General features: G+C 42.4%; 1 protein-coding gene across 3 annotated transcripts in view; it reads right to left on the bottom strand.

The window, feature by feature from the left end:
• Nucleotides 1-19,750, bottom strand: part of bbs2 (Bardet-Biedl syndrome 2) — a 168,084-nt gene that overhangs the window by 128,226 nt on the left and 20,108 nt on the right. For all 3 annotated transcript variants that reach the window (XM_059992559.1, XM_059992557.1, XM_059992558.1), the window contains exon 4: nt 4,532-4,657. In XM_059992559.1, coding sequence (XP_059848542.1) covers nt 4,532-4,657 — 126 coding nt within the window. The remainder of the gene's footprint in view (nt 1-4,531; nt 4,658-19,750) is intronic.

The following is a 19,750-nucleotide window of genomic DNA, read 5'->3' as shown; positions in this document are numbered from 1 at the left end:
ATGTTGGATCCATAAGCTAGTGGAGTAGTAGGTGAGAATAGGAGAATTCTATCACTGTTACAATCTGGGAAGTATGAGGCAAGGGCAGATGTGGGATATAGAAGGGATGTGGATAACCCCATTTCCATAGATGTTCTAGAGTGTAAAGCCAAATCACAAGAACAGATGTGGTGGAGACAAATGAAATGCTGGAAGAATTACATCATTTTAAATGACAGGGTGAGAAACGGTGTAATCGAAGTAACCATGGGAATCAGTGTTTTAGAAGATGTCAGTGAATAATCTGTCTCCTGAGATGGAGATGGTGATCAAGTGTGGGGACACAGGTGTCAGAGTTGAACCAAATGAATTTGAGTGCAGAGTGGCTCCAAGGATAGTCATAGCCGAAGGGTGGTAGTGGGGACGAGCTCCCACTTCTAAACAAATGCTCTTCGTGGCATGTGTCTCAAACAGCCTCTGACAACCAAGTCCACCTCCTGGCCTTCACGTGTGGCATAGTTCTTATGCCTGGCGGAGCTGTTCTCACTGACAGGAGAAGGGGCAAAGGCATACCACTGACGCCTTAAAACCAGTTGTTCTGGGCAGATGGGGCTCATTAGCCATGGATGGTAGCTCATCTAGGAAAGGGAGAACTCTGATTTCAAACATCTGCTGCCTTGCAGCTATATCCGCTCAGGGGAAAGGCTTTGGGAGTAAACCCAGAGGCAAAAATCCGGAGGCGGTCCCAAAGGCAGCTGACCGCTGTACCCAGCACCAGCACTTCAACTCCTGTGATGCTACTGGCATCAAACTGTATTGACTTTCGTCGTTCCTTTGGACCTGTCACCAGCATGGAGAGGGGGTTCCACTGCATGCGCAACATACGGATCTCCATATCAACTCTGCCCTGGCTTGCACCCTAGAGAAGCCACTCCCAGTGACTACCAGAGGCGCAGTACCCATGGTTGACCACGACTGACAAAGGCCACACATGCAGAGTGGAAGTTCACAGTGAATTTGATGAATTTGACAAGCTACACATAGGTACAGGAAGCAGCATCAATGTAGTCGCTAGTGTAGTGGAGAAAGAGTTGGAGAGCATTGCCAGTTTAAGATTGGAACATGGGTTGCTCCATGTAGTCAACTAAATGACAGTCATAACCAGGTACCACCCGAGTGCCCATGGCTACATTATTGGTCCAGAGAAAATTGGAGAAGCCAAAAGAGAAGTTGTTGGGTAACAGTGGAGAGGAATTTGTTGGGTGTTATCAAAATCGCAACAGATAGTCCCAAGGTCTTCCTGATGGGGACAGAGGTGTATACAGATAGGACATCCATCGATATATCTTAAATCTCTTAAAGAAAATTCAATTGATTGTAAGGTCATCAATTTATTTCCTGGGTGCAATCTCCAAACATTCTTCTTTCCATTGCCCTACCTCAGAACTTTTATCCAGAATCAAGAGTCTAAATGATCTTCATTTTTTTGCCAATCTCCCATTTTAGTTGGGCTCTGTGATCAATGACAGTTCTTAAGGTGTTTTGCATACTTCCCGTACTGAATACAGGAAGTTGAGAACCATGGTGAACCTATCAAAGTTGTTGCTGAGGCCACACATGGAACATTGTACTCAGTTTTGGTCACTCACTTATAGGAAGGATATTTTTAAACTGGCAAGGGTACAAAAAAGATAGCAAGGATGTTACTGGGATCGGAGGGCTTGAGGTATAAGAGTGGCTGGATACTGGAGTCTTTATCCTGGCAGTGTAGGAGGCAAAAGAGTGACTTTAGAGGGGGTGTATAAATCATCAGAGGCCTGGATAGGGAACTCAACAACTAGAATACACAGATTTAAGGTGAAGGGAGGAATATTAAAAAGGAAGGTGAAAGGAGCTAGATGTTTTTGCAGACCCACGCGACTTCTTCCAGTTCATCCGTGAAACAGCTTATTCTTCTTTTCTTGTGTCTTTCCTTTCTTTTCAAGGTGGCTGTGGTTCTATCAGAGTCCATGATCTACAGCTACAGCTCAAACTACGGTTCTCCATGAGCAGTGGGTTCTCATACTGGCCATGCGGTCTGGCGTTTCAATATCTCCAGGAGTAGCCTGGATGATGCGCACCTTCAGGGTGCAGACCTGTAGACAACCCGGTTCCTCAATGATGTCACCAAGCACCTACACTACATTCGCCAGAAAAAGCTGGATCTCCCAGTGGCCACTCATTTTAATTCTACTTCTCATTCCCATATGTCAGCCCATGGCTCCTCTATTGCCGTAATGAGGCCACACTCAGGGTACAGGATTAATCTAACTTCTGGTAATTGCACCCCCCCAACTCCTTCACCATTCCCCAATCCATTTTCCTCTCTTACTTTATCTCCTTACCTGCCCCTCACCACCACCTCCTGGTGCTCCTCCCAATTCCCCTTCTTCCATGGCCGAATTTCAGGTAGTACACTATATACATTCTCTGATGTTAAAGTGAACCATTTGATTTGAACCTGAGGGCCAACTCTCCCCCACTCCACACACAGAGAATAGTGGGTATATGGAACAATCTGCTAAAGGAAAAGATAAAGGTAGACACATTTATGATGTTTAAAAGACATGGACAGGTACATAGATAATAAAAAAGTAGTTTAGAGAGATAGGAGGCAAATGCAGACAAATGAGACTGGCCCAGATGGATATCTTGGTCAAACTGAACAAGGTGGACCAAAGCAGTCCCTAGAATTAGAAAGAGTACCTATATTATTAAACCACAGAATCATAAATTTAATAACACACTGAGGTACATTTCTTTATGGAGGAACCACAAGAATAGACTGTCATACTGCTACTATGCCTCTTCCATAACTAATGCCTAATGTAACCAGATAATTTACTGTTTAACTTTACCATTTTTCCTACATGCCTCTCAGAATAAAATGCCAAAAATTGGCAAAATACTGAGAAAAATATCCAAAATACTTATTTTATGTTGTTGCTCTACAAACTAATGATGAGGAAGCATTGGTGCAACACACACATAATGGAACTCAGCAGGTCAGGCAGGATTTATGGAAATAAATAAACAGTCGACATTTCAGGCCAAGCCTCTTCATCAGAACTGCAAAACAAAAGGGGAAGAAGCCAGAATAAGGAGGATGAAGGGGAAGAATACAAGCTAGAAGGCAATAGTGAAAACAGGTGATTGGGGGAGGTGAAGATGAAGCAAGCCTAGGAGGTAATAGATGGAAAAGTTAAAGGGCTGGAGAAAGAAGAATCTGATAGGAGTGGAGAATGGACCATGAGAGAAAGAGTAGGAGGAGGGGCACCAGAAGTAGGCGATAGGCAGGAGAGGATAAGAGAAGAGGTTGGAGGGGGGCCAGAGTGGGGCATTGAAGAGTGAAGGTGGGAGAAGGAAAAATTACTGTAAGTTAGAAAATTTGATGTTCATCAGGTTGAGGCTATTCAGATGGAATAGGAGGTGCTGCTTCCTTACCCTGCAGGTGGCCTCATCATGGCAGTAGAGGCAGTCATGGGTGACATGTCGGATTGGGAATGGAGACTGGAATTAAAATAGTTGGCCACCAGGAAATCCTGATTTTTGGGGTGTTCAACAAAGGTGCCACCCAATCTACATTGGTTCCCACCAATGTAGAGGAGACCATATTGAGAGCACCAGATACAGTAAACAATCCCAACAGTTTCACAGGTAAAACATTACTTCATCTGGAAAGACTGTTGGGACGATGGAGTTGAGGGAGGTGGTGAATGAGCAGGTCTAGTTTTTTCGCTTGCAGTGGTAAATGCCAGGAGCGAGATTAGTGGGGAGGGACAAATGGACAAGGGAATCTCAAAGGGATAAGCCATGATGGAATGACAGAGCAGACTCGAAGGCCTAATCCTGCTCCTATATCTTATGGTCTTATGGAGAGATCTGTTTGGAAAGCAGAGAGTAAGAGATGCAAGGATGTGTTTGGTGGTAGGGTCCCTTTCCAGATGGCAGACACTGCAGAGAATGATATGATGGATGTAAAGGTTCATAGGGTGGTAGGTGAGGACAAGAGAAAAATTATCCCTGTTAAGGTGGCAGCAAGATGGGGTGAGGGCAGATATCTTGGAAATGGAGGACAGCATCAATGGTGGAGGAAGGGAAAACTCGTTCTTTGAAGGAGGAGGACATGTCTGATATCTTGCAAAGGAAAGCCTCATCCTAGGAACAGAGGCAAGAGTGATGAAGAAACGGCAAAAAAGGAATGACAGTTTTATAGGAGATGGGATGAGAAAGAGTATAGTCAAGATAGTTGTGGGAGTTGGTGGGTTATAAGAGATATCGGTAGATAGTTTTGCCAGAAAAGGAGACAGCCAGGTATCAAGGAAGGGGAGAGAGGTGTCTGAAACGGACCAAGTGAAGTTAAGGGGAGGGTGGAAGCTGGAGGGAAAGGATATTGGTTCTTTGTTCAAAGCAGCATTGCTTCCACATTTTACAGTACTTGGTACCATCCTAACTCTTACCCTACAAAAACTGGTACTGTACTCAGTCCTGGCATAATTCTGTATTTCCATACCGTCCAGAAAAGATCATTTCCTTCCTGATCGAAACCTTGGAGTGTACAATTCCCTCCAATAATAGCCAGTGGGCAGGGTATGTCCCCCAGCTGCCCCAGCACTACTGCATTAGCTCCATCTGCCACCTACAAAAATAAAAACCACAAATTAGGATCTCTTCACAGGCCTTTAACTCTAGCAATTCTTGAAACTTATTTTGCCATGTCAGGGGTCACACAAGGAGAAAATGTTTCTTGTATAAAATATCTCATCACACATAAGCAGTTTCTGAATGAAACAATGTAAAGGGCATTTATACCAGGATACTGATACCAAATTTCCAAGCATTGAGAAATTACAGGAATAGTCAGTACAATCAAATTATTTTGTTATTCAACAAGTTCTAATAAATTGGAATAACCTAAAGTTTTAACATAAAAGTACTTCAAACTCTAAATTGGCCTTTATAGAATTTCTTTATTTGGAGCAATTTGTGTAAAATTGAGGTCATTTTGCATGAATCAAGTACTTTAAACAACAACGGGCCAAGACTCCTATCGTGGTCAAAGGTTTCATTGACATACACTGAATTCCAATCTAATACAGTGTTTACTTGGAGCAAGATACCTCTAAAATGAGTTGCAAAGAGCCACAACCCAATTGGCTTAGGCCCTAAATGATAAAGAGTAAAAGGTAAATGACACACAAATCACATTACAATCAGCTTGAGTTGTTTTTATTAAAAGATTAGGTTGTAGGAGGTAGAAAGACCTTAATTTCAAAGTAAGACAGAAATCCTGATCTCAACTTTGAAAAATATGGACTTGAAAATATTTGAGGCTTAAAAGGAAAAAGGAATAAACAGAAGTTCACCAAAATAATATCAATAAAAGTAAACACAAGATTCACAATGGTAAAAGTGAGAAGGTTTAAGTGACAAAATCCAAAAAACAAAGTTTTGTTAACTGTTGAAATGACTGGATGGAATTTTTCCAAAAAAAGAAACATAGTTTTGTCTTTGATGGACTTGCATTTTACAAATATTCCTTTGCCACCTTGGGCTCCAAAGCTACCAACATAAAATGATCAAGGATCAAAGACGAGAAGATCCATTTGAGGTCAGGAGAGAGCGAACGAGAAAATGTTAAATGTCCGTCTCTTTACCCATTTATAGTACACTCGGTGGCCACTTTATTTGGTACATCTACTTGTTCATGCAAATATATAATCAGCAAACATGTGGCAGCAACTCAATGCATAAAAGTATGCAGACATGGTCAAGAGGTCCAGTTGTTGTTCCGATCAAACATCAGAATAAGGAAGAAATACGTTCTTAGTGGCTTTTTCAGTAGAATGATTGTTGGTGCCAGATGGAATGGTTCAGGTAGCCCAGAAACTGCTGATCTCCTGGGATTTTCATGTAAAAAGTTTCTGGAGTCTATAGAAAATGGTGTGAAAAATACAAAGAAAAAATTCACTGAGGAGATAGTTCTGTGGGTGAAAACACCTTGTTAATGAGGGAGGTCAGAGGAGAAGTGCCAGGCTGGTTCAGGAAAGTGACAGCCACTCAATAACCATGCATTACAATATTGATGTGAAGGAATGAATCTCTGAATGCACATGTTAAACCTTGAAGTGGATGGGTTACAACAGCAGAAGTCCACAGACTTCCAGTGAGTGTATGTGACCACTGCTGACAGAAATAGACAGTATTTACTCCCTATTCTTAAGTATCCTTGGGCAAGAATTTGGCACAGGATACATTAGGGGAAATTAAAAATATTAGGAATGAAATTAATAGTTTGGCTATGCAAGAAATCAGGTAAAATTTAATGTTTCTGAAACAGACATTATGAAAGTGGATCTAAGTCTATAAAAATACTGAAATACTGGCATGGAATCTGAAAAAAGGATAGCAGAAAATACAATTCATAGAATTAGGGATCCAAGAACAAAAATGATAAAAAATAAGCTAAGTGAATTTCAAGAAGCTTTTGAAGTGTTTTACAAAACTCTATATTCCAAAATTCCAGGGGGAAGCATAACCCAAATTGACACCTTCTTGAATTTTCTAGAGTTACCCACTTTAAGCGAAGAACAAAATAGAATGGTGACTGCTGACATAACTGAAGTTGCAATTAGTAGGCTTAAATTAAGCAAGTCACCAGGATCAGATGGGTATACAGCAGAGTTTAAAAACGAGTTAATTCCTGTTCTACTCCAAACACTGAACTGGGCTCTAAAAAAGGCATAAATGCCACCCAGTTAGAAGGAAGCGATAATCTCAGCTATACCGAAAGAAGGCGAGGATAAAATGGAATGCAGGTCATTTAGACCAATATCCGTTCTTAATGTAGATTATAGATTATTTACCTCCATCATGGCCAAACGATTAGAGGAGTTTCTACCCATACTACCCATACCCATTCTACCCATACGTAACAATCAGACAGATTTTATACGACAATGCCAAACACAAGACAATATACGAAGGACACCACGTTATGGATCATATACAAAAAAATAAAATCGAAGCAATAGTGATAAGCGTGGACGCTGAAAAGGCATTTGATTTGGTTAATTGGAATTTTCTTTACAGAGTTTTACATAGATTTGGTTTCCAAGACACAATTATTAAAACTATACAGACACTATATGACAACCTTACTGCTAGGATTAAAATCAATGGATATTTATCAAATAGTCATACCCTAGAAAGGGGCACAAGACAGGGTTGTGCATGGTCACCACTACTCATCACATTATATCTGGAACCATTAGCTCAATACATCAGATAAAATGAAGATATCAGGGGAATTACTATTAAGGTTCGAGATTCAAAAACTTTATTGTCATTCTAACCGTACATCAGCTCTGCAGGGCAGAATGAGACAGCTTTTCCCAGGAGCAGTGCAATCATAACATAACAAATGCAACACTAAATAATAAACATAACAATCAGTAGTAAAATACAACAGCCACATGTCAGTTAAAAACAAGTTATAAGTGTCCAGTGCAAGTTAAAAGTGTCCAAAGCAGAGTCAGGTAGAGCAGCTATTTAGCAGTCTGACTGCCTGTGGGAGGAAGCTGTTTAGTAGCCTTGTGGTTTTAGTTTTGATGCTCCTGTAACATTTACCTGATGGCAGAAGAACAAACAGTTCATGGAGAGGGTGTGAGGGGTCTTTAATGATGTACTGTGTCTTCTGGAGGCATCGACTCTGAAAGAGGTCTTGGACAGAAGGTAGGGAGACCCCAATAACCTTCTCTGCTCCCCTCACCACCCTCTGCAAGGCTTTTTTGTCAGCAGCACTGCAGCTGGAGTACCAAGTTGTGATGCAAAAGGTCAGCACACTCTCAACCACTCCTCTGTAAAATGTAGTTAAGATGTTAGTGGGGAGTGATGCTTGTTTAAGCTTCCTCAAAAAGTGCAATCTCTGCTGGGCTTGTTTCACAAACCCAGTGGCGTTCCTGGACCAGGTGAGATTGTCTGAGATTTGCACCCCAAGGAACTTGATGTTTTCCACTCTCTCCACTATGGAGCCGCTGATGCTGAGGGGTGTGTGCTCAGGCTGAGATCGTCTGAAATCAACGATCATCTCCTCGGTTTTGGTGACATTAAGCATCAAGTTGTTGTCACTGCACCAGCTCTCTAGGTATTTAACCTCCTCCCTGTATTGTTTCATCATTTTTGCTGATGAGCCCCACCACTGTGGTATCATCAGCAAATTTAATGATCAGGTTCTCCTTGAATCTGGCTGCACAGTCGTGTGTTAGCAGTGTTAACAGCAATGGGCTAAGCACACAGCCTTGTGGGGATCCAGTGCTCAGTGTGATGGAGTCAGAGATGTTCCTGCCAACACGGACTGACTGTGGTCTCTCTGTCAAGAAATCCAGTATCCAGCGACACATGGCAGTGTTAAGGCCAAGCAGCGACAGTTTCTCCACTAGTCTCTGCGGGATGATGGTATTGAACGCTGAACTGAAATCAATGTACAGGATTCTGGCATAAGTGTCTTTGTTGTCCAAGTCAGAGAGAACTGTGTCCAGTGTGGTGGATATTGCGTCCTCCGTAGAGCGATTTGGACGATAAGCAAACTGTAGAGGATCCAGCGCTGAGTGGAGGCTGGCTGTGGTATGAGGCTTGACAATCCGTTCAAAACATTTCCATCACTATGGGGGTCAGGGCAACGGGACAGTAATCATTCAGACAGGCTACAACTGATTTCTTTGCTACAGGGATGATTGTGGAGGTTTTTAAGCATCTGGGGACAATGGCTTGACTAAGGGAGATGTTGAAAATATCTGTCAGGACATCTGCTAATACATCAGCACATTCCTTGAGCACACATCCAGGGATGTTGTCGGGACCTCCCGCTTTTCGTGGGTTAACCCTGGCAAGGGTCCTCCGTGTTTGCTCTGAATCAATGATTGGAGCTGGCTGGTCAGATGGTAAGAAGGGACTGGCTTTCCCCCTTGCTGTAGTGTTTAATGCTTCAAAGCGCGCAAAGAATTTGTTAGGCCTGTTAGGAAGAGAGGTGTCGCTGTCATCAGTTTTCTGCCTGATCTTGTAGTCTGTCAGAGCTTTAATTCCCTGCCACATCCATCTGGTGTCACCTGTGTTACAGAAGTGTCCATGTATTTTGCCCACGTAGGCCCTTTTCGCTTCCCTGATCCCTACTGAAAACACAGACCTGGCTGAGTGAAGTGCACTCCTGTCCCCCGATCTGTAGGCTGAGTCATGGGCCTTCAGTAGTGAATGCAACTCTGTTGTTATCCATGGCTTTTTATAATCACGTGCGGTTCAGGTTTTCATCACAGTGACATCCTCCGTGCATTTGGCTATGTAGCTGATTACTGCCTCCGCATACTCCTCAATGTCTATATGGTCATCACAGGAGGCTGCTGTTTTGAATATGTGTGCAAAAAACTTTAAATGGACAGAGCATAAATTGCCTTGTTATATGGATGACATTTTGATCTATCTAGGGCAACCAACAAACTCTTTACCTAAATTGATGCAATCCTTTGAACAATATGGTCAATTTTCAGGATACAAGATCAACATAGATAAAATCCAATTACCTTCATATAACTATAGCCCACCAAGAGAAATTGAAAGTAGATATCTCTGGGCATTGCAAACAGAGTCTTTCAAATATTATGCCAAAAAGATTTGGCAAAATTATCAGAATGTAATTATCAACCTTTATATAAAAAAATTAAGGAAGATTTGGAGAGATGGAAGCTGATTCCTTTTTCCAGTCTCAGTTCAAGGATTGAGTCTATTAAAATGAATATACTGCCCAGATTGTTATATCTCTTTCAGACCCTACCAATAGAGATTAATCAAAATCAATTCAATGAATGGAACAAGATGTTATCAAGGTGTATTTGGCAGGGTAAAAGGCCTAGAGTTGGTCTCAAAAGTTTGCAATTAGCAAAGGAAAAGGGGGGGTGGGGCCTACCTTCTCTTAGAGATTATTATTTTGCAGCACAGTTGAGAGCTGTGATATGTTGGTGCAACCCATCATATGACGCTCAATGGAAAAACATTGAGGAGCGGATACTTCCCATCCCCATACAAGCAATTTTGGCTGATAACAACCTGCAAAGGTACATAAATACTATTGATAACCCGTGGGTGAAATTGACTCTTAAAATATGGAAAACTACTATAAAACAATATAATCTAGAGGGAGATATTGCAATTCTTAAATGGTGTGCATATGACTCGGATTTTACACCGAATAAACTGGATGCTAGACGTAAGGACTGAACAGCGAAAGGAATAACAATTCTTTGCAACAGAATGAAAGAAGGAACACTGTTCAGTTTTGAAATGCTTAAAGAGAAATACTTATTATAAAAACAAGATTTTTATCGGTATTTACAGATGCGACAATATGTTAATAAGACGCTTAAAAATGTAACCAAGGCAAGTACATGCTTGATAGAGCTATTTAGAAAAGCATATAATTCAGATAACGGTAGTAGATTCATTTCAAGCATGTATAAAGATCTGTCAAATCTTAAAACACATTCGACTTCATACATTAAAACAAAATGGGAGAAGGAAGGGGGGATAATTATGTCTGAGGAAGAATGGACAATAATATGGAGGTATCAATGGAAGTGTACCAGTTCACAGAAATGAAGGGAGTTTGGATGGAAAAACTTGATAAGATATTTTCCTACACCCTCTCAGAAATCCCATTATGATAGTAACCTCCCTGTTTCCTGGAGAAATTGTGGAAATCAAAATGCAAATTATTATCTTATTTTTTGGGACTGCCCTGTTATCAAAGACTATTGGAGGGGGATACACAATGCCCTACAAGACACCTTTAAATGTGAAATACCCTTAGAGAGTAAGACCATATATTTTGGGTATATACTTCAAGAATGGTTGAAAAGAGATAAATATTTAATGAATATACTTTTGGTGGCTGGTAAAAAGACTCTTACCAGGAAATGGTTATCACAGGAGAGCCCAACTTTAAGTTCTTGGATGGAAATTACAATAGACATTTACAAAATGGAGAAGATAACAGCATCTGTTAATCATAAGCTGGAACAATTTAATTCACACTGGGGAAAAATGGTTTAACTACATAATGTCTCATAGGCCAGATTTTATTCTCACAAATCAATGAATATGTTGTTAAAAAGAAAGATCACTCTCTACTTGTACATAGTTTTTTCCTTTTGCTTGTTTTTTCTTTCCTCTCTTTTCTATAAGTGTATACCTCCGATAAATACTTTGTGGAGATTTGTGACGTATATGATTATATGATATACGTGTACAATGTCTGAAATACATCTTATGGAAATGTTTGTTTGATGATGAACTTCAATATAAAAAATAAATTACAAAAACAAAAGAGAATTTTGTGCTGGGTGTGGAGGCTGGTGGGGTGGTAGGTAAGGACAAGAGGAACCCCAACCCTGATAGAGTGGCGGGAGGATGGGGTAAGAGCAGAAGTATGTGAAATGGAAGAGATGCGGTTAAGGGCAGTGTTGATGGCGAAGGAAGGGAAGCCCCTTTCTTTGAAAAAAGAGGACATCTCCATTGCTCTAAAATGAAAATAGAATGAAAAGCCTCATCCTAAGTGTAGATGTGGTGGAGACAGAGGAATTGAGAGAATGGGAATGCGTTTTCACAAGTAACAGGGTGGGAAGAGGTATAGTCCAGGTAGCTGTGAGGGTCCATGAGTTTATAATAGACATCAGTGGATAAGCTGTCTCCGGAGACAGAGACAGTGAGATCGAGAAAGGGGAGGGAGGTGTCGGAAACGGACCAGGTGAATTTGAGGGCCAGGTGGAAGTTGAGGGAAAATGGATGAAGTCAACTGTTCATCTTAGGTGCAGGAAGCAGCATCAATGCAGCCATTGATGTAGCGTAGGGAAAGTGCGGGATGGTCACCATTGACTGTTCCACGTAGCCGACAAACAGGCTGGCATAGCTGGGACCCATATGAGTGCCCATGACTACTCCTTTTGTTTGAAGGACGTGGAGGAGCCAAAGGAAAAATCGTTTAGTGTGAGGACAAGTTCCACCAGGTAGAGCAAAGTGGTGGTGGTGGAGGGGAACTATTAGGCCTGTTTTTTTTAACATGGTGATAGGTAGGTACATGAAAAACCCTGCGAGGGGAGGTATTGGAAGGATATACCATAACAATTTTAAAGAGGCATTTTGACAGGCAAATGAATGGAGGGATATAGACCATGTGCAAATAGATGGGAATAGATAAAATCAAGCTACCCTTGTTGTCACCTACCACCCAATCAGCCACCACATCTTACACATTATTCTCTGCACAATCTGCCAATGGGGTCCCACCACAGGGCATATTTTCTCCTTCCCTCCATTTATCTCCCTTCTACTCCACTTTCCACAGGTATCCCTCTTTTCATGATACCCTTATCCCCTCATCTCCTCATCTTTTCCCACCTATCCCCCTCCAGGCAGTTAATCCTGCAAATGCGCTAAGTGTTACTCTGCCCCTACACCACCTCTTTCATCACCATTCCGGATATTAAACTGTCCTTACTGGTGAAGCAGGTTCCACATGTGAACCCATTGGTGTCATTTACTGCTCCCATTGCAGCCTCCTCTACATCAGTTGAGAACTAAAGCAGTTTGGGGGAGCCCTTCGTTCAGCACCCGCCTTAAAATCCTTATTACCAACCATTTTAATTTTATGTTCCATTCTCAAACTGATGTATCTGTCCACAGCCTCCTTTACAGCCAAGCAGAGGCTGGACACAGATTAGAGGAACAGCGCCTCCTATTCGACTTTCATAGCCTCCAGTCTAACACAATGATCTCTCCAACTTCCAGTAACCACTCCCCTCCGTCCTCTCTCTTCCCTCATCCCACTGCCCATTTCTTTCCCATCCCTTGCTGCCTCGATCTGCCCATCACCCACATCTTCTTCACTCTGATTCCTCCCCTCACCACTTTCCCTTTATTGTGTGGTCCACTATCTTCTCCTACCAGATTCCATCTTCTTCAGCCCTTCGTCACTTCCATTTCTTGTGTCCATTCTGGGGCTTTGGCTTCCACCAGACACTGAACTCTCACCTGTGGTTCTAAGTAGCTGTTTGCATGTGACACCAGCCACACCTGGCGCATCCCTTCAACATGTGGGATGAACCAGGGGAGGGTAGCCGGTGGACCTCATTCCCTTGTAAGATGGGGACATGCATGTGAAGTCAGCTCCAGTGGACTGGACAGATGAGATCGACAGTAAGATCCAGGAAGGCAGTTCTGCAACACATCTTAAAGAGCAAAGAGCATGACAAGGCACAGAAGAAGTCTTGGCCATCCTCTGCACCCAAGGAAGACACCAGTTGTTATGATTCTGGATGGTGAGTCCATGTCAGTAAAATCCAGATTTTGCGATGGAGTCACTGATATAATGTGGAAGTGCCCTGGTGAGGGAGGTGGGAGGAAAAAGCAGCTGTCATTACCAGCCAACATGAGGAAATCTGCAGATGCTGGAAATTCAAGCAACACACACAAAATGCTGGCGGAACGCAGCAGGTCAGGCAGCATCTATAGGAAGAAGCACTGTCGACGTTTCAGGCCAAGACCCTTCATCAGGACTAACTGAAAGGAAAGATAGTAAGAGATTTGAAAGTAGGAGGAGAAGGGGGAAATGCGAAATGATAGGAGAAGACAGGAGGAGGTGGGGTGAAGCTGAGAGCTGGAAAGGTGATTGGCAAAAGGGATACAGAGCTAGAGAAGGGCAAGGATCATGGGACGGGAGGCCCAGGGAGAAAGAAAGGGGGAGGGGAGATGAAGAACAGGCAGAGTGATGGGCAGAGAGAGAGAAAGAAAAAGATCCTGCTTTCTCTGGCGGACAAAGTGTAGGTGTTCAGCGAAACAGTCTCCCAGTCTGCATTGGGTCTCACCAATATGTAAAAGGCCAAACCAGGAGCACTGGTATACCAGCCAACTCACAGGTGAAGTGTCGCCTCACCTGGAAGGACTGTCTGGGGCCCTGAATGGTGGTGAGGGAGGAAGTGTAAGGGCAGGTGTAGCACTTGTTCCGCTTACAAGGATAAGTGCCAGGAGGGAGATCGGTGGGAAGGGATGGGGGGACGAGTGAACAAGGGAGTTGGGTAGGGAGCAGATGTGCTTGGTGGTGGGACCCGACGCAGACTGGGAGGCCGTTTTGCTGAACACCTACGCTCTGTCTGCCAGAGAAAGCAGGATCTCCCAGTGGCCACACATTTTAATTCCATGTCCTATTCCCATTCTGATACGTCTATCCGTGGCCTCCTCTATATTTAGCTTTTCCCCCCTCCTCTCTTTTTCTTTCTCTCTCTCTGCCCATCACTCTGCCAGTTCTTCATCTCCCTCTAGTGCTTCCCTCCCCCTTTTTTTCTCCCTCAGCCTCCTGTCCCATGATCCTTTCCCTTCTCTAGCTCTGTATCCCTTTTGCCGATCACGTTTCCAGCTTTCAGCTTCACCCCACCCCCCCCGTTTCTCCTATCATTTCGCATTTCCCCCTTCTCCTCCTACCTTCAAATCTCTTACTATCTTTCCTTTCAGTTAGGCCTGACGAAGGGTCTCAGCCCAAAACTTCGACAGTGCTTCTCCCTATAGATGCTGCCTGGCCTGCTGCGTTCCACCAGCATTTTGTGTGTGTTGCTATCATTACCAGCCGATAGTTGGGTTCAATCCTGAACTTGGGTGCTCTCTTCATGGAGTTTGCATATTCTCCTTGTAACTACATAGTTTTCCTCTGGTTTCCTTCCAGGCCGCTAAGAAATGCTGGTTGCTATAATTTGCCACTTGTGTTCATAAGCTGCAGGAGAACCAGTCGGGAGTTAGTACACATCTGAGGGAGAGTAAGTTGCAGGGGAACTCATTAGGCAGTGGGAATGTTCTGAGAGTTGTTAGAACTAATGGACTAAATGCTGGTGGAACTCAGAAGGTCGGGGAGCATCTATGGAAATGAATAAACAGTCAAAGTTCTGGTCTGAGACTCCTCATCAGGACTGATGGAGGATCTCAGCCCAAAACATCAACTGAATAGTCTAAATATTCGGCAGTCATTATTAAACAGTAAATTGGTCAACAATTTAAGGCATCCATACATGTGCAGTTAAATGCTAAACATAGAAACTCAAGTTACACTAATTCTCTGAAAACTGCGCTATGCCGGATCGCACATTGTGCACAAGTTCAAACAAAGGAAGGGCATAAAGTTGTGGCTGTTACCTGTGGGCTATCCACAAACACCAGAAATTGAGTCTGCTAGTTTAAGTGTTTATAACCCGTAATAAATCTTAATTACTGCCAGACAATTAAAAAGTTTAAAATCATATTGCTTTGGTTAATTATTGGAAAGGAAAACAAAACAAAAATACCTTGTTTTTAAAAAAAAATTATTTCACTTTATCGTATTTTCTTTTCCCTTTTGTTCCTAATAGTGCTGTGGTTTTGAATTAAATGTTCTAATTTACAGTTCCTGGTGTGTGCAGCTCAAAGGGGATTCTTTAATCTTCATGTTTAAAAAGACAGTTTTCAGATTCCCTGTCCTATTTTGGCTTTTAAATTACTGCATATCATGTGTATATGTGAAGAATGGTTAGCATCAATCTGTTATCATTGACTATAAAATCTGGAGTGTTGAGTCATGCTACTAATATTTCCAATCTAAACCTCAGCCTTTATCAGAATCAGAACCAGCCACGTTTATTATCACTGTCATGAAATTTGTTCCTTTACGGCAACAGTACAATGCAATACATAAAATTACTATAAATAAGAAACATATTTCAAAATTAAATTAGTGGAAAAAGACAGCAAAATGAGTAAGGTAGTGTTCCTGGGTTGTCCCTTCAGAAATCTGATGGTAAAGGGGAAAAAGCTATACCTAAAACATTGAGTGTGTGTCTTCAGGCTCCTGTTCCTCCTCTCCAATGGTAGTAATGAGAAGAGGGCATATCCTGGGTGATGTTGGTTCTTAAGGACAAATGCCACCTTTTAGAGGCATCGCCTTTTGAAGGTGTTCTCGGTGGTAGGAGGCTCATGCCCTTGATGGAGCATAGGAGGTCCATGCGTGGAATCTAGTGTTAGCATAAGTGTGCAAAATTGTTAAATATGTTGCTCTATTAAATTATTATTTTATGCATAATTGCATAATTTTATCGGCAGTTAATGTGGGTAATGTGGTTAAAGTAACATAAAACTGCAGGTGGTAGAAATCTGAAACAAAAGCAGGCAAAACAGTAAACATGCGTCAGGTAGTGTGAAAAGAGAAGCAAAGCTAAAGTTATCCGACCTGCTGAGTGTATCTAGCATTTTCTGTTTGCGTACTGCATGGTAGATAGGTGACCAGCTTCTATGCCGCATGCTTGATGCTTGCCAATTGTTGAGTAAACAATGGTAAGTTGATGCATTTTGCAGCAGGATGATATCAGTGAAGGAGGAAACAACTGATTTATGCACTGGAACAGAAATGCCCTTTCACTTCTAAATCCAATTTGCATCAAAGTTTGATGCAAGGCTCTTTCATTGAATAGCATTAATACCAAAAGGCATTGTTAACAATACAATCAGGTTCTGCTCTTTTAGTAATTATAAGTGGATAACATAAATGTGCCCACACTTTTTGCGTTACACCCTGAAGGTGGCTCAAGTGGAAATGGAACACTGGCAAGGTCAAGAAATGTTGCTGCAGTGTGCATTAATATTGCAGCAATAACAATAATTGTGTTATCATAAATAAGTAGTGAGGAAGACTTTCTTGATCCTGCACTTTATTAGGTCTCTTGTATGCAACATTTCTGGAAATTCACAAAATTCTACATTAGGAGAAATCATCTGATTTTTCCATTCCTTTAATGACTGTGCTTCTGTGTGAGTCTGTGCTTCCCTCAATTGAATTGTCTGTAGATTCTGTGGTCAAATGTTCCCATGCCACCAGAGACAGAAAAGTGTGCCCATGCATAATAAAACCCATGGCATTTCAGGATGATGTCCTATTATGCATTATGTTTCAATGGCCTTGTGTGTTGTGGGTACACTGGGAGTGTGCCGTGATACTCTGGGACTGTGGTAGTGATACCCTAGGAGTGTGGTGGTGATACCCTGGGAATGTGGTAGTAATGTGTGTGGTGCGTGGCCAAGTAGTTAAGGCATTTGTCTAGTGATCTGAAGGTCGCTAGTTCGAGCCTTGGCTGAGGCTGTGTGTGTGTTCTTGAGCAAGGCTCTGCGACAACACCGGTGCCAAGCTGTATGGTACAATATCCCTTGGACAACATCGGTGACGTGGAGAGGAGAAACCTGCAGCATGGGCAACTGCTGGTCTTCCATAAAAAAACCTTGCCCAGGCTTGCGCCTGGAGGGCTACCTACTCTGGGACTCTGGGAGTGTGGTAGTGATACTCTGGGATTGTGATGTGATATTCTGGGACTGTGTTGTGATACTCTGGGAGTGAGGTAGTGATACTCTGGGAGTGAGGTAGTGATACTCTGGGAGTGAGGTAGTGATACTCTGGGAGTGAGGTAGTGATACTCTGGGAGTGAAGTAGTGATACTCTGGGAGTGAGGTAGTGATACTCTGGGAGTGTGGTGGTTATACTCTGGGACTACATCTCAATTGTAAAGTCCTAATAACAACACAACCGTATGTACTAAGAGATGTATTTTCTTAGCAAATATTTGCATAAGTGTGGTTGAGTGTAAATTCCTACAACAATCATAACTATACATATTGTTGCCCTTGAGAAGTTTGCCTTTTTCAATAAATTGTGAGGCCAGTTCTGACATGATTAGATAAACAAAAGGGGGCTGTTTACTGAGTACAGCTGAATCAATTAGTAAAAGCACAGCTTTTACACTAATGAACAGTTTGACATTCATGGAATCAGTGCAGAAAATGGGACAGCCTGCCAAAACTGGACATTCCTTGCATGTTTCTGGTTCATTTTGGATCTTTCCAAACAGAACTGTATTCAATATGAGCATTTCTGCAGTGACTACATTTCAGTTAGATTGAATGACACTGCATAGAATGGAAACATGTCAGATTTGAAATAATTATAGAGACCCAATCTGCTGCTGGAATGCTGAGTAACAGAAGATACTATGGAGGAGTGACCTTTCAGGATGAGACTCTTCATCTGGTCTGATGTAAACCTAAAGTCCAGACAAAGGGTCTTGATCCCAATCTTCGACTGTTCATTTTCCTGCGCTGATACTGCCTGACCCACTGAGCTGCCCCCTTGTGTTATTTATAGGCACATGCAGATTTAAGACTGCAGGGTGTTGTCTCTGTGAATAAATAAAAGTTTGTGCCTCATAACTAGTGAATTCCCCTTTTCTGGTAGCATTCCTGTTTCATGATCTTTCAGGCGCTCTGCTCTTCAATTCTCTTTAAGGAAAATTACTTCTCAGGTTTTCCCACTGTAATCTGCAGTACATAATAATCGACTTAATGATCTACAGATTTCACTATCTTATGAAGGGCTCAGGGGACTTCACTTTCAACTAAGCAGGAATGGCATCTTTAAGAGGATGGAGGTTTATCACATTGGCTGGAAGCGAGGCAGGAGAGAAGTGGGGCCTCCAAGCCAGGCTGAAACACAGAGGAATGAGACCCTCTCTACCCAACAACTTGTTAGCAAGTGTGCAGCCACTGGAGAACAAAACTGAGGACCTGACAGCAGGATTGCTGTATCAAAGAGAAATGAAATTTGCAAAAGGGTCTAGTGCTTTCTCAAATAAACCCCTCTTGGGCTTCCAGCCAGATACAGGTATTGATTTTAGCTAACAACAAGGAGGAACCCGTCTCTACCGCTTGTCTTCTCTCTATTTCCTCGGTTTCTGGAGGGATTGCCAGGATTCTGAAGAAATACTGGATAAATAGCATCCACAAACCCGGAAGGAAGCTCAAATGACAGTTTATGCGGGTCAAAGATGATCTGAGACTCAGTTCTCCATGATCCTGAACACATGCTGAACACCATCAGCATCAGACTATAAACAAGCACTTGAGATACTGCATGATGCCGTCTCCAAAGAAGAATCATTTCCTCCCAATGCATTTCAAATTATATTCGGGGACTTCAATCAGGCTTGATTGAAGAAATCCCTGTCCAATTACCATCAGCATATAGCCTGTACAACCAGGGGTCCCAACACACTAAACCATTTCATGTACAGATCGCTCTTTGGAAAATCAGATCTCTTGAATGTTCTAACTGCACACAGACAGAGGCTAAAGAGCAAGGCTCCAGAGATTAGGACAACAAATAGGTGGTCACAAGAGGCAGAGGAGTGGCTAGGGGTTTGCTTTGAGTGCATGGACAGGACTGTGTTCAAGGAATCACCTGTGGATCTGAATGAATACCCCACAGTTGTCATGGATTTTATTAAAACATTTGTAGGCAAGTGTGTCCCCACAAAATCCTTTAGAGTCTTCCCCAACCAGATGAACCATCAGATCCACAGTTTGCTGAGGGCCGGGTCAAATGCATCCAAGTATGGTGGTCAAGAAAGTTACAAGAGGTCCAGGTAAGATCTCTGCAAAGCCATCTCACAGTCAAAGTGGCAATTCTGGACCAAACTTGAATCAACGAAGGATGCTTAACAATTGAGGCAAGGCTTGAATACTATCACCTCTTACAGAGTGAAATCAAGCAACATAGGTGACAATAGGGCTTCACTTGCAGGCGAGCTCAATGCCTTCTATGCTCACTTTGACTGTCAAAACATGGAGG

The sequence above is a fragment of the Hypanus sabinus genome, chromosome 17, assembly GCF_030144855.1.
Source record: "Hypanus sabinus isolate sHypSab1 chromosome 17, sHypSab1.hap1, whole genome shotgun sequence".
NCBI lineage: Eukaryota > Metazoa > Chordata > Chondrichthyes > Myliobatiformes > Dasyatidae > Hypanus > Hypanus sabinus.
Note: the sequence above shows the minus strand (reverse complement) of the source record. Positions and strands in the feature narration are given on the sequence as shown.